This window comes from Gadus macrocephalus, chromosome 7 (genome assembly GCF_031168955.1).
Source record: "Gadus macrocephalus chromosome 7, ASM3116895v1".
NCBI classification, from domain to species: domain Eukaryota; kingdom Metazoa; phylum Chordata; class Actinopteri; order Gadiformes; family Gadidae; genus Gadus; species Gadus macrocephalus.
The window spans coordinates 6269011-6293813 of NC_082388.1; the positions used below are offsets into that span (position 1 = coordinate 6269011).

At 42.3% G+C, this 24803-nt stretch overlaps 2 protein-coding genes across 6 annotated transcripts in view; both read right to left on the reverse strand.

Annotated features, from left to right (window-relative positions):
* Positions 1 to 6432: 6432 nt before the first annotated feature.
* LOC132460685 (tubulin alpha-1A chain-like) lies at positions 6433 to 16774 on the reverse strand. The gene is made up of 4 exons (XM_060055526.1): positions 16629 to 16774; positions 15547 to 15769; positions 7924 to 8072; positions 6433 to 7839 (listed from the first exon to the last, which is right to left on the reverse strand). The coding sequence occupies exons 1-4, from the start codon at positions 16629 to 16631 to the stop codon at positions 6859 to 6861; spliced, it is 1356 nt and encodes a 451-aa protein (XP_059911509.1). The 5' UTR covers positions 16632 to 16774; the 3' UTR covers positions 6433 to 6858.
* A 3573-nt stretch (positions 16775 to 20347) lies between these two features.
* LOC132460679 (myc box-dependent-interacting protein 1-like) overlaps positions 20348 to 24803 on the reverse strand; it is a 23429-nt gene continuing 18973 nt past the window's right edge. For all 5 annotated transcript variants that reach the window (XM_060055516.1, XM_060055513.1, XM_060055514.1 and 2 more), the window contains 3 exons: positions 24339 to 24389; positions 23298 to 23399; positions 20348 to 21491 (listed from right to left, as the gene is read on the reverse strand). In XM_060055516.1, coding sequence (XP_059911499.1) covers positions 21390 to 21491; positions 23298 to 23399; positions 24339 to 24389 — 255 coding nt within the window. In that variant the 3' untranslated portion in view covers positions 20348 to 21389. The remainder of the gene's footprint in view (positions 21492 to 23297; positions 23400 to 24338; positions 24390 to 24803) is intronic.

Sequence of the window (24803 nt, forward strand, 5' to 3'; positions counted from 1 at the left end):
GCAGGGGCCAGTCGATGACAGGCTGTTCTCTTGTTCAAAGTAACGTCAAATCTTCCTCCATATCTTCTATTTCTTCCGTAATAACCTTTTCTTCGTTTCTCTTCGTCTATATGTTCACTCTTCCAGTCTATGTTCGCTCTTCAAGTCTATGTTCGCTCTTCAAGTCTATGTTCGCTCTATTAGGGAGTGTCAACAAAAACACGGTCTCCAGGCAACCGTTTCAGTTAGCGGCCGTCAGGAATATAACCTTTTCTTCGTTTCTCTTCTAGTCTATATGTTCACTCTTCAAGTCTATGTTCGCTCTTCAAGTCTATGTTCGTTCTTCAAGTCTATATTCGCTCTTCAAGTCTATGTTCGCTCTTCTTACGCGTCAAGCAGAGAACCAGCGTCAACAAAACACGGTCTCCAGGCAACCGTTTCAGTTAGCGGCCGTCAGGAATACATTGTAGCACGTGAACACTGGTCGCTACAATATACTGGGAATATATATATACTATAGATATACACCATACACACTACATTATATATATTATTATAATATATACATTAATATAAAATGACATATACATATATTAGCAGAGAGAGTGAAATAGCATGGGTTACACTCTGAACCACTTTTATGCCCGTTTCGAGGCCTCCAATAACTTCCCTACCACCAAGCTTATATCCTCGCCAGGGGACTACACACTGAGTGTATCAGAGAGGGAGGTTGCACTCCTGCTAGAGAAAATAAATCCACTCAAAGCAGCTGGACCTGACGGTATTCCAGGTTGTGTCCTAAAGGACTGTGCATGCCAACTCTCATGGGTCATGTCATGTGTGACATCTTTAACACCTCCCTGGCACAGGCCACTGTACCAACATGTATTAAGACATCCAACATCATTCCGGTACCAAAAGTCCAGACGGTCACCTGTCTCAATGACTATAGACCTGTTGCTCTCACCCCAATCATCATGAAAACATTTGAGAGGGTGGTAAGGTCACATATCAAGAACACCACTGACATCACATCCGACTGTCACCAGTACGCTTACAGGCAGAACCGTTCGACTGCTGATGCAGTTTCAGCCGTTATCCACCAAGCCTTCACACATCTGGAAACTAGCAATTCCTATGTGAGACAACTTTTTCTTGATTTTAGTTCTGCTTTCAATACAATCATCCCACAGACACTGGTCAACAAGCTGTCAGCACTCGGTCTCGCTCCATCACTCTGCAATTAGATACTGGATTTCCTGACCCACAGACCTCAGTCTGTAAGGATTAATAACCTCACATCCTCAACCACAATCCTCAACACTGGCAGTCCCCAGGGCTGTGTGCTCAGCCCTCTACTGTACACACTGCTTACTCACGACTACAGAGCACACTACGACAGCAATGTCATAGTTAATTTTGCAGATGACACAGCCGTGATAGGACTTGTCAGCAATGGGGATGAGACGGCTTACAGGCAGGAAGTGAGGGGACTGGAACTGTGGTTCGGGGAAAACAACCTGATCCTGAACATAAAGAAGACGAAGGAGTTGATTGTGGACTTGTGGCAGGAAGGGCCCTATCTAGACTTGCCAACCGTCCCGTAAAAAACGGAATCGTCCCTTATTTGGAAACTAAAAGACGTGTTCCGTAATGAACTGATACGGGACGCACTTTGTCCCGTATTTCGGGTCGTGGAAGAATGAGAGCGATTCTTCTCTTCCGTCACTCACTGTGGTGTGGCTAGACTTGTCAACCGTCCCGTAAAAAACGGAATCGGCTGTCATGAGTACCGACCAATGGCAGCAGATTTGTGTGGTTGCTAGGACACATTCTTCACAGTGATTGGCTCTGCTGCTGCCTGAAGCGGCCTCGCCCGGCTTCAGGTAAAAAGTGTACTAAAAACACCAGCAAGAATGGCTCCCCACACCAAAACGATAAAAAGGAAAAAGAAAAGCAAAATACAGAAAAGAGTGGGAAAGGGACTTTAAATGGATAGAATTATAGTATTCGAGAACATGAGTTCAAGGCGAACTGTACAGTATGCAAACGTCAATTTTTGGTCAGCCACGGTGGTCTGACAGACGTAAAACAACATGCTTCCGGTGAAGCACACAAGAAGAACGAGACCCAGAGGAGAAGACAGGGATCTCTGACACAGTTCCTTGTACGACAAGCAACTCCGGAGGCTAACATGGTATGTCAAATAACTAAGCATTTTTGTTGTATGCTAGTAGTAGCCCAGACGAGTGGATAGGCCTACGAGTGTGAGAACAGTCAGCATCTGCGTGAGCAGAAGAAGACTCACTACTTAAGCACTTTGAGATTCTTGAATATAAAGTGCATTATAAATAAAATTTATTATTATTATTATTATTATTACTGTATGGCTTTGTAAAATGGAAATGGTCTGAAATGAGGTCAAGGAGAGGTATAGGCTATATGATTTGAACATTTGACTTTTAAGGCTTAATAAAGTGGATAGCAACATTTTAGCTCTGCACAGATCCAAGTAATGTATACTTTACATTTCAGACTATTTATCAAATCATACCTTTATTCACACCTTATGTTGTCAATTCATGCTGCTAAATGTTAAATATAATTAAGTATCAACACTGTGCTATTTTCTTTTTTAATAAGACCAACTGAATCATATTGTGTAATGCAAGTAGATATCATATAATTAATAATATAAAAAAATATTGCATACTGTCTGTTTACAACTTTTACACACCTCAAACAGCTCATGCATGTATAACAGTGGTTCTCAACCACTTTGACACACTGTGAAAATCAACCCCATCACGGGGTAGCTTGTCACAGTGTATGGTTGTCCCTATAGTTAAAGAGATACTTCACCGGTGGGAATATGAAGGTTTTATGAATTAAATAATTCAATGTATTATGAATGTGAAGAAAAAATTGAAATCGGTTCATCCTAGCCTGAAAAAAGGCAGAAAGAGTGTTTTCATGGTCTCTCTGGCTCAAAGTAAGAAAACCTCCAACTACCACAGTGCATTGCGCTCGATGCCCCGCCCACCTGTCGGTCTCCCGTCCCCCTCATTCCCCCTCAGTACGCGAGCTCCCGCCCCCTCTCATTCCTTATTGGTGGAAAAATTTGCCACCAAAAGTGTGTTGTAGTCCTCTGCCCTTCTAGCGGGACAAGAGGTTTCTCCCGAAATGACGTCAAACGCGTCATTTGACGTCATTTCGGGAGAAAATTCGATTTATTCTCCTGTCATTTCGGGAGAAAATTAGATTCTCTCACCAGTCTCCAAGGGGAGACTGGTTTAGACTGATATTTATTTATATTACAATCGCGATTTTATAATGATAGAACGCCGGTTCTAAATGGGTGAAGTATCCCTTTAATCTATAACCAACCCCTCAGCAGGAAATGTGTTAAAAAAAACTTTTGTAACTTTTTTGTTTTTTAAGCTAGAGAGTAGAGACAAAAAATAAGTTTTAAATTGACTATAAATACAATCTCTAATATCCAAGGCCATTTATATTAGTTTTAAACCATTTAATATAAACCATGATTAACTTAACAAGTGTCAACCAACCCCCAAAAAAGTAACTTAACGTGTGACAACCAACGCCCAAAGAGTGAACTATACCTAGAATGTAGCATACTTTTGCTGGCTACATAGGTGTTGTCATGGCTTTGGAGGCACAGCAAGTTTTTTTTTTTTTTACAGTTTGTGATATTTCTTTTGCACTAAGTGCTAGTTTACATTTCATGTTTTTGCTCCAATTTGTGATATTTTTTGCACTGTTTTGTTTACAGTTAATTTAAGTGCTTACAGATTGTGATACATTTTGCACTAGGTGTTTTTATACTTTTGTTAGGCCTAAGAGGCCAAATGTTTGCACTACTACTGTTACATTAAGAAACACAATAACTACTGTACCATTAACCCATTCAGGCCTGAGAAGGGATTTAGTGCTAAAGCACTAAAATAAGGGTTACAAAAATGCGTTTCAGTCCTTAAAGAGTTAAGAAAATGTTATTTTGCACAAAATTAATTCTTCAATGTTAAACTGTTACTTGTGTAGTCTGTATATACTGCAAATACAAAACTGAAGTTAAGGTATGTGTCTTGAGTACATGCTTATTATAGATGCGGTTGAAGAATATATATATATTTTTTTACTTGTGACTTGTGATGGTATGAATTATTAAATGGATAGGACTTGCTACAGTAAGTCTAGCACAGTAGTAACACAGTGGTAGTAGTAACACAGTAGTAGCAAATGCATGCGTGTACACATGTGCGCGCGCTTCGTGCGCGTGCATGTGTCCCTTATTTACATTTCTGATAGTTGACAACCCTAGCCCTATCCCTCCCCCCCTCTACATCGACAAGGCAGCTTTGTAGAGGGTTCACACATTCAAATACCTTGGCCTGCACCTTACCAACACGCTCACCATGCACACCATCAAGAAGGCCCATCAACGGCTCTACTTTCTAAAGAAGTTGAAGGGGGCAGGCATGTCCACAGCCATACTCAAATCCTTCTATAGGTGTGGGGTGGAGAGTATCCTCACTTCCTGTATCACTGTGTGGTATTGCAGCTGCACAGTGGCAGAGAAGCAGGCACTACAGCGGGTGGTAAACTCCGCCTAGCGAATCATCGGCTGCAGTTTGCCGTCTCTGTCAACCATCTACATCACCAGATGCAAGGACAGAGCAGCCTCCATCATGAAGGACCCCACCCACCCAGCACATGGACTGTTTACCCTCCTTCCCTCAGGCAGGAGGTTGCGTAGCATCCGGGCAAGGACAACTAGGTTGAGGAACACCTTCTACCTGGATGCTATAAGACTGTTGAACTGCTCAACACCTCTTGAGTATGCACTGATTAACTGCACTTATGCACTTTAATGTCTCGGACCCCGACTGCTGACCTGATTGCATTTGCGCTTTGACTTTATCAATTTACTTACAAGGAACCTACTGCTGCACTTGTACTCATTAATACGCTGCTAACCTTCTTTAAATATCTTCTTTTAATATGTATTTTTGTATCTTAGTATGTCTTTATTTATATTAATAGTTTATTTTAAGTTAAACAAATTATAGGGTTTTAGGTAGCACACTGAGACCAGAGTACTGTATTTCATTTTTCATGTAAATATTAAATGACAAGTAAAGCATCCTCGATCCTTGATCCTATATACATAATCACAGCTGTGTAAGCCTCCAGACGATATTATGAATGTCAATCGACCCTGGTTCTTCCACTTCGACATCAATCTGAAGTATACTGAACCGCTACATGGAGGGGAAAGGGATTGTAGCCAGCGATTGTCTCCCGCCGGAGCCCCGCTGCCGAGGCACCAACGCCTTGGCAGCGGGCAGCGTGCCTCGTGGCGGCGGGCAGCAGGACTCCGGCGGGAGACAATCGCGGGCAACAATCCCTTTCTCCTCCTTGTCGCGGTTCATGTACTTGAGGGAGTTGAAGCCAAAGTTCCTTTCTCCCCCAATTCCTTCTCAACCATGGATGAGATAACCCCAACTACGAGTCTCGTTGTGGAAATACCAGAGTCGTCAGAGAGCCCAACAGCAGAACTGTTATCCAAATAACAAAGAAGTGTACAACCCTTGCGTTACAGTCCTGGAGCTCTATATCTAAATAATATCACACTATACATAGATATCTATATCGTATAATACATATTATCACGGCCAAAAGCTATGGGCGCCTCGAGACGATATTATGAATCTCAAACAACTGCGTCAGGTGCTCCGACGTCTCTGGTTCAATCTGAAGTAGACTGAACCACGACATCGAGGAGAAAGAGATTGTTGCCCGTGATTGTGTCCCGCCGGAGCCCCTCTGCCCGCTGACGAGGCACCACCACCTCGGAAGCCAGCAGAACTGTTATCCAAATAACAAAGAAGTGTACAACAGTCGTAGCTCATTGTCTCATTGGCGGGCAAAGCAGAAAAGGGGAGATAACATTTCCCCGTATGACGACATACGTGGAAAAATCCAAATCGGCGCGTCTGAGCTGTTTTTTCAAAGGCAGAGCAGGATACCTAGTGCTCGTTTTACACCTAATGCCATTTCTAGCTACTTTGGGACCATAGTCAGGCTAGGGGAACTCATATTAATGTTAGAAAACCCCGTAAAGTGCCATGGGATCTTTATTATACCTATTATACCAATGTTAAGAATAATAAGTACCAATAAGTCACTCTCCTATTGTGGCTACCCTACTCCCTGACAGGAGAAGGCGCTGGGTTTTAGACATAGATTACTTTAGGTTTCAGTGGGTGATGTAGGCAAATGAAGACCTGCGCATTATTTGATATTATTTGATTATTTGATAACGCAAATCAAGGTCACATGATGAGGATTATTGAAATAACACACATAAAAGAGACTAGAAAAAGGAAATACTGCAATAAATGTTCCCGGTCTAAAAAATAACACTTGCGCTTGAACCTTTAAACTGTTTTATTCAATGATTATCCCTATAATTGCTTGGCTCTACAACATTTGTCCAGACTTCGTCCTTTCAAAAAAAAATTATAGAACTGTTCCACAAGCAGGTTTTTTAAATTCCATTTTCATATCAAAATAGTGTATAATATTGGTTAAACAGACTTTCATAAAAAGAAATGTTTAATAAACGTGAGGAGTACGAAACAATCAGTATTGGTTTTGTGCCAGGAAGTTTGATGTGAACTTTCAACTACAAAATAATCAGGTTAACGTTGGTTAACAGAACGTGTTACAGCCTTAACACGACAATAAGAAAGATAACAAAATATGTAACATCTCCTACTCTTTAACAGAGGTGAAGCCAAATGTCAGTATTTTTTGACATGATAAATACGTTGTTTTTTTGGGACTCAATGTGACTCAATATTCTTCCCCTTCTTCTTCTCCTTCATCGCCAACAGTATCGGTGCCCACCTCTTCGTAATCCTTCTCCAGGGCGGCCATGTCCTCCCTGGCCTCGGAGAACTCTCCCTCCTCCATGCCCTCCCCGACGTACCAGTGGACAAAGGCCCTCTTGGCGTACATCAGGTCAAACTTGTGGTCCAGGCGCGCCCAGGCCTCGGCGATGGCGGTGGTGTTGCTCAGCATGCACACGGCCCTCTGCACCTTGGCCAGATCTCCTCCCGGCACCACGGTAGGGGGCTGGTAGTTGATTCCCACCTTGAAGCCGGTGGGGCACCAGTCCACGAACTGGATGGTGCGCTTGGTCTTGATGGTGGCGATGGCGGAGTTGACGTCTTTGGGCACCACGTCTCCGCGGTACAGCAGGCAGCACGCCATGTACTTGCCGTGGCGAGGGTCGCACTTCACCATCTGGTTGGCCGGCTCAAAGCAGGCGTTGGTGATCTCTGCTACCGACAGCTGCTCGTGGTAGGCCTTCTCGGCGGAGATGACGGGGGCGTAGGTGGCCAGGGGGAAGTGGATACGGGGGTAGGGCACCAAGTTGGTCTGGAACTCTGTCAGGTCGACGTTCAAGGCACCGTCGAAGCGCAGGGAGGCGGTGATTGAGGAGACGATCTGACCGATCAGCCTGTTGAGGTTGGTGTAGGTAGGGCGCTCGATGTCCAGGTTCCTGCGGCAGATGTCGTAGATGGCTTCGTTGTCGACCATGAAGGCGCAGTCCGAGTGCTCCAGGGTGGTGTGGGTGGTCAGGATGGAGTTGTAGGGCTCCACCACGGCGGTGGACACCTGGGGCGCGGGGTAAATGGCGAACTCCAGCTTGGACTTCTTCCCGTAGTCAACGGAGAGACGCTCCATCAGCAGAGAGGTGAAGCCGGAGCCCGTTCCTCCACCGAAGGAGTGGAAGATGAGGAAGCCCTGGAGTCCAGTGCACTGGTCCGCCTGAAAACAATCAGAATCCATGCATCAGTGACACTCGCTTTGGTACATGACCCTAATATACCCTGAATGACTCGTGAATCTTACCAGCTTGCGAGTTCTGTCTAGCACGAGGTCGATGATCTCCTTGCCGATGGTATAGTGGCCGCGGGCGTAGTTATTGGCTGCGTCTTCCTTCCCTGTGATCAGCTGCTCGGGGTGGAACAGCTGCCGGTAGGTTCCGGTACGAACCTCATCTGTCAATCGCAAAATAAGCAATAGCACGTGAAAATGTCGTAAAGGAAACAACTGTTGAGATTGGGCTAGTATTGAGTTACAACACTTCAGCTGTATTCCGCGAAAAACGGGCTGCAATGTATAGCAGCCCGTCAATGTAAATCCTCTAAAAGTGTTTTTTTTGCCACTGACAGGCCCACATTATAGTATTTAAATATGGACATTTCTTTACCTTTTGATTGACAACATTCTGTTGTTATTGTGTCAAACCAACTTTCGCTCTATCGGAAGTATTGCGAGAGTTGAGTCGTTTGCAGGGAGATTTGCAGGTGAAAACGTGATGGAGAGCAGGAGAGACGAGTGTTTGTGTGGTTGGGACTACAGAAAGTCTATCCTGGTGTTATCTCAGAGATTTGTGAGAAGGAGCGTTGAGATTGTGTTGACAATAGAGAACTATCCTGCAAAAATGAGATTTCAGAAAGAGACTTCTTCTTGTGCAAGACTTTGTTTTACAAAATAACAAACAGAAGGGATCAAACCAACAGTAAAGAAACTATTATTATTTCACTGTAGTGATCATCTTACTGCTATAATAGCAGGCCTGTCGCACCAGTTACTCAAGTGTGCATGTGCCAAGCGCGAACACATATACACCGCAAGCAAGCACATGCGCACGAACATACATGGAAACGCACACACATGCGCATACACTACACACACACCCACAAGCACGCGCACACACCGCACATCAACACAAAGGCAGCGACATACACGGAAGCAAACACACACACTCGTAAACACACACACAGACACACACCGGTAAAGACGTTTAACGGCTCTGCCATCGGCACACACGCAGGTAAGAACACACACGCACGCGCACACCGAAGTGACACTCGCCCAGGTAAAACGTTATATTTTTAAACACGACGACAAATTCTGCCAGGTAACACGTTCTGTCTATAGACTGTACAAATTGCGATAAAATAAGGGAAGAGACAATTTCTCACCTCGACAAGCAATGGCGGCTTGTTCATTTTGTGATGTAATTTTTTTTAAATTCAAGCATTGCACCGACCGGCATATCAACACAGAAGTCACATGATTCTTAAAGAGACAGCGTCCCTATAAGACAGAACGAAAATATGTAATATTGTAATGTAATATTACTCCTCTCCTTGAGCCTCCCGAAATATCTTTACACATTGTTGCTCAAACTTAATATTACTCTACTCCTTGAGCCTCCCCAAATGTCTTGCGATATTGATATCACCCCCTCCCCCCTGTGGACTGTTTTATTTTTTTTATTTTTTGTGTGTATGCTATGTGTGACTGTAGGCAACTGCTGCCTATCTTGGCCAGAACACTGGAAGAGATGTTTAATCACAATGATGATTATTATTTTTCAACTAACCAATAGCAGTTGCCTTGCATTTTAAAATGTCAATGCACTTTTCAGTCCTGAATAACGGTAAAGCTATTTAATAATTGATTTGCATGCATAGTATACTACACTTTACATTGTACAATTACCCCTGTTACCATAAATTGAAAAAATTTATAATGTAATCAAATGCTCACACACTGGCTGCTTACAGACACACGTGTAAGTCCTGATATTCTCCTGATGGGCCGTATGTGTGAACAACATATCCTGACATTTGTAGCCTGAAAATCTCCTGAATAATTTTCCCCTAAGGTAGTATTTTCTCTGTAGGAAATGTAAATTACCTAATATGTGAATGAGGAAAGGTCAGTATTTCTCACACCACTTCAGTGGGCGTGTTGATGACAATTCTGCATGTCATTGAGTGGCCCCCCAAATGATAATCAGCCTGTTGCCTTTTGTTCGCTGAATGGTTAAAAAATATTAAATTGTTGGCACTGCTTTTAAGAGTAATTTGTGGTGAACGAATGTCATACGTTGTACAATTATAGGCAAATTATTATTATAGTATGCGCTCAGAAATGTGTTACATTATCGACTGGGGTTTCCACATTATTGCTATGGGTTTAATTACAACTAGAGGTGGAACGCGCAGAACTCTAGTTTCCATAATGACATAATGCAATCTGAACCGGTCAGGTGCAAAAACAAGCAGTTTTAGAGGAAGTAAATTGACGTGGTGCTACTTTCCCAAATCACAACTTTGTAGCTCTCTTAAACTGATTACGGCTGAATCGTGCTCGATAAATGCTCTAGCTATCTCAAAAAGGCTGGTCAACATTAGTCCCTTACTTACACCCTAAATAGGATGCGGGTGGAAAAATCCCTTTGAGGAAGTGATAATCAGATTAGATAAGATTAGATTCAACGTCATTAGCAATGTGATCTAACCAGTAGTTCAAAAGAGCAATTAAGGTGCAGTATGAAAATGAATTGTCATATAGCGCAATATAAGTGGTCGTGATGTAGTAATGCAGATTGTGTTACACATAATATGACGTTGTTTTATTCTATTTAGATTCAATTAAATCGTGTCAAAGGATGATACATCATATTAAGATTGAACTATTATTGTGATATTTAGTTCTGGTAGGCATTATTAAGTATGTTCAAAGAATGTAGAGATAAAGATGTAAAGGAAATTTCATCAAAATAATCTTATCCCCATCCCATGGCCTTGTTATATTAATTCCTGCTACTGTAATGTATATGTAAATTATTTTATTAACTATATATTTTTATATATTTACTAAATATTTCAAATAATGGGTATATTTAAAGCTATAATAAAGTCATTATGAATACCTAAATCCTGATTACTTACTACCCGTGTTTGGAGAAGACATATATAAAACATATGTAAATGCATTTATTTAGTGTTATATTTGAAGTAATAATAAAGTCATTTTAAAAACCTAAATCCTCATCCATATAACTTCTGACCCGTTTTTAATAAGTTATAATAAGGTTATTATCAATAAAGAAACCCGTAACATATATTACCAGGCTTTTTCAGGAGATATCATACAGAAAAAACTATGATTAAATGTTTTTGTTTTTTCGAACTGGCGGGCCACTCAGAACTAGCCTCGTGAGATCATCCTGATGTCGCGAGCTCCATTGTATTTACTCGCAGATCAGTCTGGTAACCTGCGACGGAGGAAATTTAAGCCGATCGCTAAATGCGTTGTTTTTGAGGCAGATTTAGGTGTGACGCAACGAGAGGTGACTGTTCAGCCTTATGGTGTGTTCCTCAAAAATCCTCGGACGCCAGACTTCCGAGTCGAAAGTCGAAGATCTCCCAGCTTTCTTGCGGCATTTCTCGGAGGCACGCCCCCTTTTTGTCTTCATTTTTCGGAAATCTGAGAGTAGACCGAGAGCAGTGATGACGCTCTCAACAAAATGGCTGTGCCCGTGAAGAGATCTTTTTTTTTGTATTTGTACCACGTTGGTAATTTTAATGTCGATTTGAAATGCTCTTACACACTTGATTACATTGCTACTTTATAGGCTGCAACAACGAATCGATAAAAATCTATTACTAAAAGCGAATTTGGTCAACGATTCGTTGAGTCGCATGATTAATATGTCGTAGGCGCGGCACTGTTTACAACCAGCCGCCGACAAGTTGTTAATGGTTCATGCTCGCCCACAGCAAGCTTTAGTGTGAGCGACCACTGCTTGTATTTTGGTCATATCTGAACACTGGACTGTAGGCCTACATAAAAGTGTTGTACCTTCACTGTTTTTGGGTTAAAAAAAACTCCTTCAACTCAGTATCCGTCTGGTCCAACCAACCTGTCAGCTACTGCTGCTGCAGACTGTGTGCAGACGGGCTTGGAGTCGGCACCGCGTGCATCAACAGTCATTCAAAGCAGCGGTAGTGATAACAACCGGACGGTTTAGAAAGTACCGTCAGTTGAAAATAGAAATCCAGTTTTTAAATCTATGTTAAAATCGGCAGAATATAGAGCTAGATGGCCTAAAAAAAAGTAGCAAACAGTGTCAAATGTGACATTTTGGCGAAAACTTGTTTTCCCAGCAATATGAAAATAGATAGTCAAGATGGAATTATGACCTGTTTAACGTCCTATCTTGAGCTATGATCATCTTATCAGCAATTAAAGCAATAATACAAGTTCTATTTGAACAAAATAATAGAATAGGCTCAGGTGTCTCGAAAATGGCATCAATATCAATAAAAATTCCCTGTCATCTGAGAGAAATTAAGATGATTTAATTTATTTTTAACCGTTAGTATTTACCGGTTAAAGATGTTATCTGTTAACCGGTTAACCATGGAAATCCCTTATATACTAGGGGTGGGAAAAAAAATCGATTCTCCGATGCATCACGATTCTCTCTAAAACGATTCGCTCTCGATGCAGATTTGTTAATAATCAGAATTTTTAAAATTACATTTGTACGCCTTATGCAACATTTTGTTCGCCTGCTGCAGAGCGCTACAGAAATCTCCTTTCTGCATGCCGGTTCTCGTCTGTACGCGCCACACACGTATAGACTGCGCATGCGTGCCAAACACGTGCACGACTGCGAATTGTTTATAGACTTTAAGTAGAGACAAAATGGCTGAGAGCAGCAAACCTTTACGACCTGCACCGGCTTCTTTAAAAGCTCCTGTATGGCAGCATTTTGGGTTCTATGAGGTAGATGGGAAGTTGGACAAGACCTTCACCGTGTGTAAGGAGTGTAGAAGTCGTATTAAATACTTCGGCAATGCAACAAATCTGCGAAACCACATTTTGCGATTCCACTCGGAGTTGGGAGAAAAGCAACCCGGTCCTGATGGCAGCCAGTGAACAATTGAGCAGGCAGTGGCACAGCTGCCACCGAACTCGGAAAGGGCCAAACGGATAACAAAATCTATTGCACAATTTATTGCAATGGATTAAAGACCATACTCTGTCGTGGAGAACAAGAGTTTTCGGGAGATGGTGAATACTCCGGAGCCGAAGGTCAAGATACCATTGTGACCTTGTTATATTTCTGTTTACTTTTCTGCCTCAAATTGCACGGTGTTTTAATATGAGCTGAATTCCAAACCATACTTTTTACACAATGTGTTGAAATGCAAGGCATACAATTGTGTAGCATAGATAATGCAAAGTCATATTTGTGAAAGAAAACCTTTTCCCTAATAATAAATATTGGAGAAGGTAATTCATCTGTTGATTGTCTTTAATGATCACAAAAGTAGGAAGTGATTAGCCAACTCTGAGGAGCAAACTCAGATGCATATATATATTTTTGAAAATCACACATGGAAATGTTCATAAAAAAATTGTTGCGTCGAGATTAGGGATGTGTCGGTCGCGACTGATTCGTTACAACGAACGAATCCCGAACGTGAACGACAAGAACTGGTTCCCCAAAACAAGAAGAACTGGTTCTTTGATTCTTTTTTTTTAACATAAACCAAACATATGGTCACGTAAATAAAATATACAAACGAACAGAGCTCCGTCTCCCCGCGACTTCCATTGATTGAGTCTACAACTTTCTCAAAGATTCAGCCAATGAGAGGTAGCAATGGTGTTGGAATGGCACCTGGGTAAACCAATGACAAGGCGGTACCGTCGAATATGCGCGCTTTCTCTGTCTGACGTATCTTGGGTCATACCATTCGACTCATATATCCCCCTACATTTTTTCGAAAATAGACTTGACCTCCATCTGTTTATTGGATAAACGCATTTCCCAATCCCAGGAGTCTTTGCTCCATTCTACGTCAATTTAAGAACAAACAAAGAAATTAAACTGCAGTTCGTATTTTTTATTTATGACCATGCAAGTTCTGTAATGCCTGAACAATGAAGAATTAAATGTAAAGTAAAATAAAATTATAAATGTAAAACCATGAATGAAATATAGAGAGTAAGCAAGTGGTATAAATATTGGTGGGACGTTCGTCATACTTAATAGCAGGCATCTCCAAACGGCGGACTGCGGTCTTGACGGTCCTATCCGGACCCACGACCAATTAAACCAAAAAAAAATTATATAAAAAAGTTTTTTTTTTTTTTTTTTTTTTTAAGATGTAATCTGACGTAACGAACGAATCAAAACGAACGAATCAAATAAACGAATCGTTATAGTGAACTGAACTGAAAGAACTAGTTCGAGATGCATCGAAATGCATCGTTAATCGGTCTAGAATCGAATCGTTGACCTCTGAATCGGAATCGAATCGAATCGTGAGGTGCCAAGAGATTCCCACCCCTATTATATACTGTATACATATAAATGTATATCATACCATGTATGTTTTTTTTGTGTTATCCCAGTTATGTTTTTTTATTTTTTTATCATTTAATATTTATTTTAATAGTTCCGGGACGTTGGAACAATAACTTGGGTGTTTCACAGTCTGCACTGTGAATTTGAAGTAATGTTCAGTTTTTGAATAAAGATGCGGCAATTACAAGTGTTTCTTTTTTTTATCCGATTCATCGATGAATCGAAAAATAATCGATTAATTGATTAATCGATTATTAAAATAATCATTAGTTGCAGCTCTACTACTTTATTCCGTCACCAATGTATACATTGCATGGTCTTGCTGTGCGTGCAATACAATGTAAAGTTACGTTGTTTGTTTTCGGGCGGTTTTGCTAAAGAGGCTAATGTAACTAACAATAAACAACGACTAGCCAATTTCATGATAATAATGAAATTATTACAAAGACGAACAGGAACGCTATTAACGCTCCGAGACCGGAAATGCAACTCAGAAGGCTGGCGTCCTCGGATTCAGGAACACACCATTAAAACAACACGGTGGCATCCGTTGATCTGATTGGTTGATTTGTGCCTTGTTCCAATATCCATACTATCCGTACTTACTAGCCTAAATTTGAGTACGTAAGGCGTTCCGATTCAGATTGGGCGAAAATAAGTGTACTGAAAGGACCCGGATCATGGTGTACTCAAAACTCAAATCGCGAAGTGTGTATGATGTACACTTTTCGTACTCAACGGCAGCCATCTTAGCTACGTAGCGCAAGAGGGCAGGGCCAGGCTGAGCCAACGTCGGCGCATTTTCCACATAGCCTACATTAATAGAGTCATTTTGTAGTTTTTATAGTTTATATAGCTTTTTATAGCTGCTAGGCGTAAAGTGTTCACCGTTCAAAGCGGGATGTTTATTGCGGGGGAGGAGCCGCGGCGGCAGTCGTAATTTCCAGTTAGTGCACCACGGAGTATTCAATTTGGAACAACACTGAGATCTGAAAATTAGCGCACTTAGTGAGTGCGGATAGTGTACTTCGTTTAAGTGTACTGATGGAAGTATGGATATTGGAACACGGCCTTGGTCTGTCTATCACTAACAAGGTGGTGATAGACAGATGGTTTATCCAATCAGCTGACCAGTATTTTCGCCCCTTCCTAAAAGGTTCCCAGATGGATATGCTGAGCAAATGCGAATCAATCCATTTGACGGAGTCAGGTTAACTCTCGGTTGTTTGTTTAATACGGCTAAACCAGAGGTGGTCAAACTACGGCCCGCGTGTCTGAGCTCATCATACCGATGACGGTGGGCTCCAGGTCCACGAACACCGCCCGGGGGACGTGCTTCCCCGCCCCCGTCTCGCTGAAGAAGGTGTTGAAGGAGTCATCCCCCCCTCCGATGGTCTTGTCGGAGGGCATCTGTCCGTCAGGCTGGATGCCGTGCTCCAGGCAGTACAGCTCCCAGCAGGCATTGCCGATTTGGCAGCCGGCCTGGCCTACGTGGACGGAGATGCACTCACGCTGTTCGGGGGAGAAGTTGATTCAAGACCATGAACGATTTTAGCACTTTCAAACAAACTTCAATATTTTTTTCGTGTAGTTTGGAGCCAGAGTTCGGTAGAGAACAGCCGTTGTTCTGGATAACGGTTGTCGTCAAACTTTTCTACGCCGCAGTGCAAGCCGTGACCGTGATCGTAGCCCTGACAAATATTAACGTCCAAATATTTTTTGACGATAAAATTAATTCAAAAACATTTTTGGACGTTAACAAAAGTCCCCCACAAATTAACCATTAACCACTCACCCATTAACCAGTCGCCCATTAAGCTAGTGAGCCAAAAACCGCACACACACACGCACGCACGCACGCACGCACGCACGCACGCACCCCCCCCCCCCCCCCCCCCACACACACACACACACACACACGCACACACACACACACACACACACACACACACACACACACACACACACACACACACGCACAGACTTGCTTGGCTATGACGATATCTACATTAATTCCAATAGTTGCCAGTCCGCAAAATGTACCTTTAAGACTTAATTTATAATTCATACATGGCTTGTGAAACACGAATGTATTGGATCACGTTTAATAATATATTATTCATAATTAAGATTAACGTTACCCTGAACAATAAACAGAACACGCACGTTTTATAATAATAGTTCGTTAAAAAAATGATTTCGAAAAGTTCCAAGTCAACTATGAAGGGCTCCGAATTCGAACACGAAAAGTTTGCCGTCAACAGAACTTTAGAACGATGACGGCTGTGTTCTCTATACCGAACTGTTCCTCCACAATAAACTAACAAAACCGTTTAAAAGTTCGTTAAATAGTACTCAAACCGTTCCTTACCATGATTACTACTGAAACTTTGATAAGAAGAGAAGGGGGGATGGTCTGCTTGGTTTGTCCGTTATGCGGTGTGTTAGGTCCGCACGGTTTGAATTAATAGAGGAGGGGCAAGGGGAGCGCGTCTTTATACTGGGTCTCGTTTCCAGGCAACCGGCATGCTGGCCGCGTTGTCAGGCGACCGGCGTGTTGTGGTAACCGGAGAGGCTGGAGACGATAGCGTCGTGGTCTTCTTCCGTGTAACGCGAGACGCGGGAGAAACAATGGAGAACAATCCGGTGAGTGTGTGTGCGCGCGCGCGCGTGTGTGTGTGTGTGTGTGTGTGTGTGTGTGTGTGTGTGTGTGTGTGTGTGTGTGTGTGTGTGTGTGTGTGTGTGTGTGTGTGTGTGTGTGTGTGTGTGTGTGTGTGAAACGACCGGTTAACGTCTGACCATCAACCAGTCGCCCCTTAATCAGTAACCTGTAGCCTTTAAAGTTACACACATCCGTCACACACACAGACACACACACACACACACACACACACACACACACACACACACACACACACACACACACCCACGCACACACACGCCAACGCACACAAACACACACATTTTCTATACCTTATTTGATTCCGCATTACAAGTCAAATTTTCATTAGAATCACATTTTTTAAATGATCCAACAGAGCACATTGTTCAGCACATTGTCTCACACACAAACACGCACACACACACACACACACACACACACACACACACACACACACACACACACACACACACACACACACACACACACACACACACACACACACGCTAACACATAAGGGTACCTGTTCACAAATGACGATGTACATTTCAACGGTCACCTAAGTCACATTAAAGTCAATACATTGTAAATAATAAATAGGGCATCGTTTGCATCAGAAAACAGATGGCTTTGGAAGGAACACACGCACACGTATACGCACTCACTCACTCACTCACTCACGCTCTCTCTCTCTCTCTCTCTCTCTCTCTCTCTCTCTCTCTCTCTCTCTCTCTCTCTCTTTCTTTCTCTCTCTCTCTCTCTCTCTCTCTCTCTCTCTCTCTCTCTCTCTCAGACACACACTCACTATCGGTCTCTCACACAGTCACACGCACACACGCTCACACACGCTCACACACACACACACACACACACACACACACACACACACACACACACACACACACACACACACACACACACACACACACACACACACACACACACACACACACACACAGACAGCTCTGCAAGGTGTTGTGCTGGAGGGATAATACAAAATGGAGGACTTTCTCCCTTGGGTTCACCTGAGAATAGAGTTGTGTTGTTCTCTGGGTGTTACTGTTCAACATGGAGGGCCTGATGCTTCCGATATATATATATATTTGTTTTCAACTGTCGTTTCTTTTTAAATCAACTTTAATGTGTGAATATACTGTAGGTATATAAAGGTGTCTTGGTTCTTTATGCCTTTTCAGATTCAGATTCAGATTCAGCTTTATTGGCCAGGTTTGCGAACAAACGAGGAATTTGACTTCGGTCCCTTAGCTCTCTATGTACAACACTTACAACACAACACACAACATTTAACCTATTGTTAATATATAAAAAAGAAAAAAAAGAAAAAAAAACACAAAACAGTACAAAAAAAAATAAATAAATAAATAAATAAACGGATAAGTATACAGAATAACAATACAATACAATAAATAATAATAATTATAGTAATATAATAAAATAGAGGGAGGGGGCTAATTCTGAGCGTTCAACAGAGAGACTGCTTGGGGAAAGAAGCTGACTTTGTGTCGGCTGGTTTTGGCAAACAGTGCCCTGTATCGCCTGCCCGAGGGAAGGAGGTTGAACATTTTGTGACCAGGATGTGAGGGATCTAGGGCGATTCTTGTTGCCCTTTTCCTGACCCTGGACTGGTACAGGTCCTCAATGGTGGGAAGGTCAGCTGCAATGATCTTCTCCGCAGCCCGTATTGTCCGTTGCAGTCTGGCCCTGTCCCGTTTGGTGGCTGACCCAAACCAGACAGTGATCGAGGTGCAGATGACAGACTGGATGATGGCTGAGTAGAAGGTGGTCAGCAGCTCTTTAGGCAGATTAAACTTCCTTAGTTGTCGCAGGAAGTATAACCTCTGCTGGGCCTTTTTCTGGACAGAGTAAATGTGGGGACACCATTTTAGGTCCTGAGAAATGGTTGTGCCTAGGAACCTAAAGGAATCGACAGTGGACACTGTGTCGTTGGTTGTCGTGGATGGTGAGGGGGGGGGGAGTGGGGGGGGACTGCTCCGAAAGTCCACTGTCCTCTCCACAGTCTTGTTGTGGTTTTTACACCAGGTGGTGCTGACTGCACCATTGGACCAGCTGTTCCACCTCCTGTCTGTAAGCAGACTCATCACCATCCTGGATCAAACCAATGACGGTGGTGTCATCTGCAAACTTCAGGAGTTTTTGCACCATGTCCGGAACTTTGGCCAGTGAAAACGGTGTTTAGCACCTAAATGTGCCTTATGACTATATTTTACTTACTTACATACTATTTATTGTGATAAATTGTATAGATTGTTGTTCCACTGCCATTTGTTCGGTTTTTCCTTGTCGAAGGTTGAATTCGGTAACCACGGCAACGCAGCCTAGTCACGTGGCAAAAGTTTGTGCTGTGGCCATGAGAACTGAAGGTCGGTCTCCATGATGACGGGAGGGTAACCACGGAGACCAACGTGCAGTTTTGTTGTGTCATTTGTGTTAACGCTTAGCACTCAATGCTAGATTGGCTATGTTGCCTCAGCAACTCAATAAATAAATACAATTAATGTTAAACAAAAATAATATTATAAAACAGGCTATATTATAATATAACATTTATAATAATAAATAATAAAATAATATATCAATAAGAAAATAAAAATTAAGTCAATATAAAATATTAATACAGAATCGATATTCTAGATTGAATGCTGAGGCTGAGGTAACTGGGGCGGTTTGTGACATCCTGTTTAGTTGGAAGGTATGTTTATTGATTACCATGATCAGATGATCAGTTTTCAATGTTCAGAAGTTCCACAGAAAAGCCAATCAATCAACTGTAGACCTTATTTGGACAGCTGAACTGTGTTTTCGCCTGGTGTTGGTTTGGTGAGCATGGGGCCATTAAGCAACCTACTAGCATGAAATATTCAGCAAGTGTCAATGTAAAATAGGACCCAAATACACCGACATACACCCAAGCACGCACACACGCCACACACATACACAGTCTAACAAAAAAAAACTTTAGTTAGCCTATCAAGTGTCCTAACAAGGCTAATTGCACATTCAATGGAACAAATAACAATAGCATTGTTCCATCTGTTGGGGGGACTTTATTGGGTTGAATAGTCTTTTTCAATAAGTGCTAAAACCAACACCATATGTTAAGATTAGAGAACGTAATAGCCTCAAGGTTGAGTGCCAGTTGTAGTGGTTACCATGCCAACATGTGTTGCACAATATTAGTACAGGCTCTCGTGCTCTCTCTCGCCCTCTCTCTCTCTCTCTCTCTCTCTCTCTCTCTCTCTCTCTCTCTCTCTCTCTCTCTCTCTCTCTCTCTCTCTCTCTCTCTCTCTCTCTCTCTCTCTCTCTCTCTCTCTCTCTCTCTCTCTCTCTCTCTCTCTCTCACCCCCCTCTCTCTCTCTCTACAAACGATTCATTTCAGTGAAAATGTATTTAAACATTTTATTTCAAACCATTGGCATATTTTTAGAGAACAATAAAAGGCTTGATTTAATTGAATTGGATGAAATAATGGGGCTTTGTAATTATCACTCTATGTGTGTATGTGATTTTGTGAATTAGCAACACCAGTTAGAACCAGTTCCACTGTGCCGGTAAAAGATTGGTTCTTCTATAGATGATGGACAGGTACATGTTCAAACATGACATTAAACAAATTCAAATGAATGCTTATCATGTTAAGATTCACAGATGAAGCACTTTGATTTTTTTAAATTCCAACACCAATAAAAAACATTTGGTTTACGTCGTAGTTTATTTTTAAGTAGTAGATTGTCATTATCGCTGCGTTAATCACAAATATTTAAAAACAAATAATTCATGCAGTTGAAACCCTTTCAAATCCACAGGATATTTGATAAAAACAGGACATTCACGAAGAATTCCAAACATTTGTGAAGGTACGACCAACACACTTTTCTAATTGAACCCTAAAAAATATGCAAATACCATCGGAAATAATCAAAAGAAAAATGGGCAATTGAGTTACATTTGGGTTTTATGTTTCATGTTCAATAAGTAGTTCAATAAGTAACATTTAAAGATGGTTACCTGGAGTGTACATTCATGTGTTCATTTCAACAAGCAGTTTCCCCCCAGCCCACATAATCAATCAATCGGTCAATTGATCGATAACACAACCCTACCCCCAATCCGATGGATAGACCCTCTGTATCTATGATTTATTTATATTTTTATTTGTGTTGTTGAACTTCTTGTTGCTCTGTCTTGTTCGTGTTTGCTCATGAATCTGTAAAGCGACCTTGAGTGTGAGAAAGGCGCAATATCAAATAAACGTATTATTATTATTATTATTAAAATGCCAACATTCGTTGTGCATCGATAATCCCCATTACCCAACACAGAACCGCTCTTTTGCTGCAGTTCAGCGGTTTGCGTCCCGTGTCTAAGGTGTGTGAGGTGGTGCGGAGTTGGGCTTGGATCTGTCTGGGTTTGGAGCCAGAGACTTGACCCTCAAACCTTCTGGGTAAAGTTTTCAGGGAAAACCCCCTTGATGGAGATGTCTTTGTGCTGCAGCCAGTGGGACTCCTTCACCCCCACCAGCCATCCATCGTCCTACGGGGGAACCACGACAGAGAACGATTACTGTGACTGTGTGCGTCCAAACACAAACACACACACAAAAACCCATATTCCTCAAAGACATCCTACAAATAGGCTTTCTCAAGCCTGTGTGACGGCTGTGTTAGTCCGCACACACACACACACACACACACACACACACACACACACACACACACACACACACACACACACACACACACACACACACACACACACACACACACACACACACACACACACACACATTTACTGCAAAGTCCTCAAATATATTCTATACATTTTTTACCCAAATCCTCAAAAAGGCTGTACATAATGTCAAATGTTAACATCATAGAATATGTCCCAACATAGCCTGTGTGATGACTGTGTGAGTCCGAACACAAACACACCAGAGGGAATCGTTCAGCGACAGGATGCTTCTCCCTTAAGGCCGATATATGCTCTGTTTTTGACGTAACGCGTAAGCACGTAAGATACATAACCCCCCCTTGTGCGGTAAAATATCCCCCCATACGTGCTTAAGTGCGTCGCCCAAAATTCCTGACTATGCGACTAAAACACTACGGCCCTACGCAGCTCGCAAAGACTGTGATTGGCCAGCTAACCACATCCTTTCAGGAGTCTCACATTTCAGCTCTCTCAACTGTCTTCGACTCAACCTTAACATCGTTCAGAGTGTGGAAAAAAGACCGCAAACCTAAACTTAGCTACTGCTACTCTCGTCGAAAATACTGGAAGTGCATAAATATAAACAAGCCAGCGATTTCCACTTCCACGCCCACAGATTTGTTCGTTGCTCCCCCTACTGTTCTGGCGGAGAATCCCCTTGCAACACGCGCAATCCTTAAGGAACCGTAAATCAAAACTTGTCTAAAACAAGTCCCTTGTGTAAATTACGTGCTTACGTCTCTGCGTCTAAAACGACCCTAAATCGGCCTTTAGTGCAACACCCACAGACTGAAAAACTCTTTTGTCCCCTGTGCCATTAAAAGGTCGGGGAGGAGCAGCAGGACTGACCCACCAACTACACCATAAAATACCACAACGTCAAACTCAACTTGGTTGTTTGATACACTGTTTTCTTTCAGTGTTTGTATGCACTGTTTAAGCAATCCCGTATGAAAATATTGGCTTGCATAGTATTCTTCTTGTATATTGTTTCACTGCATATATATTTTTAGCACTTTGCATTTTGTACTTTTGCACATTTATACTTGTTTTTAAGTCATATTCTTTTGGTGTTTGCTGCTGCTAGAAGTGCAATTTCCTGAGGGAACCTTCCAGAGGGATTATTAAAGTTCAGAATTATCTATCTACACATATTTACTCCCAAGTCCTAAAATACATCCTAACATTTTTTTACCCAAATCTCCCAAAAGGCTGTACATTATATTAAAGGTTAACATAATGGAAGAAGCCCCACAAAGCCTGTGTGACGACACGGGCTCAACGATTAATCAAATTCAAGGCGCAATCGCGATGTAATACACGATTTGCAAAAATCGAAGCCTTTGCGATTTGCAAATCACAAAGGCTACGATAAAAAAAAATCTATCGTTAAATAAAGATGTTATTATATCAATTAATCTCAACACAGAGGCCGGGCCAAAAGGACGAAACAGTTTATATGTTGACTGCTTCCAATGTTGTGTTGGTCATACTACAGAATGACTTATTGCTTGTAATAATACCGAACATAAGGAACTTTAAAAAGAAAAATCACATTATAAAGGTTAACATAGTGGAAGAAGCACCCACAAAGGATCCCCATGAGAGTTAAAGGTGAATGTGTGTGACCTGTTCGTCGGGGCTGTCGAAGGCCATCACCAGGACCATGTCCCCGGTCTTCAGCTCCAACTCATCCCCGTCGGTTGCAGCGTAGTCATGCAACACCTTCACCTGTAGGGGGCGATAGAGGGCAATGGTTTAAAGATCCTATATCATGCTTTTTTAGGGGTTGATAATTCGATTTTGGAGGTACTGCTAGAATAGGGTTACATGCCTGTATGTTAGAAATACCCCTTATTATTCTCACACTGTTCATTTCTGCAAAACCGATTTCAGTGTCTTTCTAAAAACGTTCTGTTTTGTAACATGAGGTCCGATGAGGTACTAATATTAGATTTGATATTGTGTGGTCTAAATAAGGAATTGAGAAAATGAATAAACATCAGTAAACCCACACACACACACACACACACACACACACACACACACACACACACACACACACACACACACACACACACACACACACACACACACACACACACACAGAGTGCACTGCTTCAAAGCCAATACCTTACACTTGGCACAAAGCTTTTTCGTGCCAGCATTGAGAATACAATGGTTTTAGTTTGAATGTTGTTGCGCGACAACCTTCTAGAACATATATGTAATGCTATGTAAGTAGAAATTAAAACAGGTTTGTTCAATAAAGACACTAGTGATTCAAAACTATTCAGAAATACTAGAGGCACACTTCGAATTCACCTCATTTGCAATTACATTTAGGACATTTATTAGACGCTTTTATCAAAAGCGATTTACAACGGTTCACACACATTCACACACCAACGGCGGAGTCGACCACGTTAGGTGAAAGCCAGCTCGTCAGGAGCAGTCAGGGAGAGCTCAGGGACACCTCGACACTCAGCTAGGAGGAGCCGGGGGATCAAACTAGCAACCTTCCGGTTAATAGTTAACCTTGATTAAACTAGCAACCTTCCGGTTACCAGTCAACCTGCCCCACCTCCTGAGCTAAGCCGCCCCCCCGACCCTCGGCTGAATAATGGAGGGTGTGTGAGCAGTAGACAACCGCACCCCCCCACAGTTCACCTTGTAGAGGAAGCCCTCAGGGAGATCCCCGTCGCCGTTGGTTACCGCGTTCTGGGAGGGGACAGAGAGGGAGAGTGATCAGAAACACACACATCAGCGATCGACGAAACTACCCACCTCAGTCACCAAAAAACACCACTGTTTGTGTGTGTGTGTGTGCGCCTGCTTGTGTCTGTGTGTCTTCGTGTGTGTCTGTGTGTGTGTGTGTCTCTATGTTAGTCTGTCCCTCTGTGTGTGTGTGTGTGTGTGTGTGTTTGTGTGTGTGTGTATGTCTCTGTGTGTGTGAGTGTGTGTATCTCTGTGTTTGTGTGTGTGAGTCTCTGTGTGTGTGTATGTGTGTATCTCTGTGTTTGTGTGTGGGTGTCTCATTGTTAGTGTGTCTTTATGTGTGTGTGTGTGTGTTTCTATATGTGTGTGTGTCTCTCTGATTGTGTCTCTCTCTCTGTCTCTTTGTGCTTGTGCACC

Excerpts from the sequence above, each read along its gene's own strand:
- LOC132460685 (XM_060055526.1), bottom strand. Across the intron at positions 8,073-15,546 it reads CCTGGAGCCCACCGTCATCG|ATGAGGTTCGTACCGGAACC; the intron begins GTATGATGAGCT and ends TGCGATTGACAG. Across the intron at positions 7,840-7,923 it reads TAGACAGAACTCGCAAGCTG|GCGGACCAGTGCACTGGACT; the intron begins GTAAGATTCACG and ends GATTGTTTTCAG.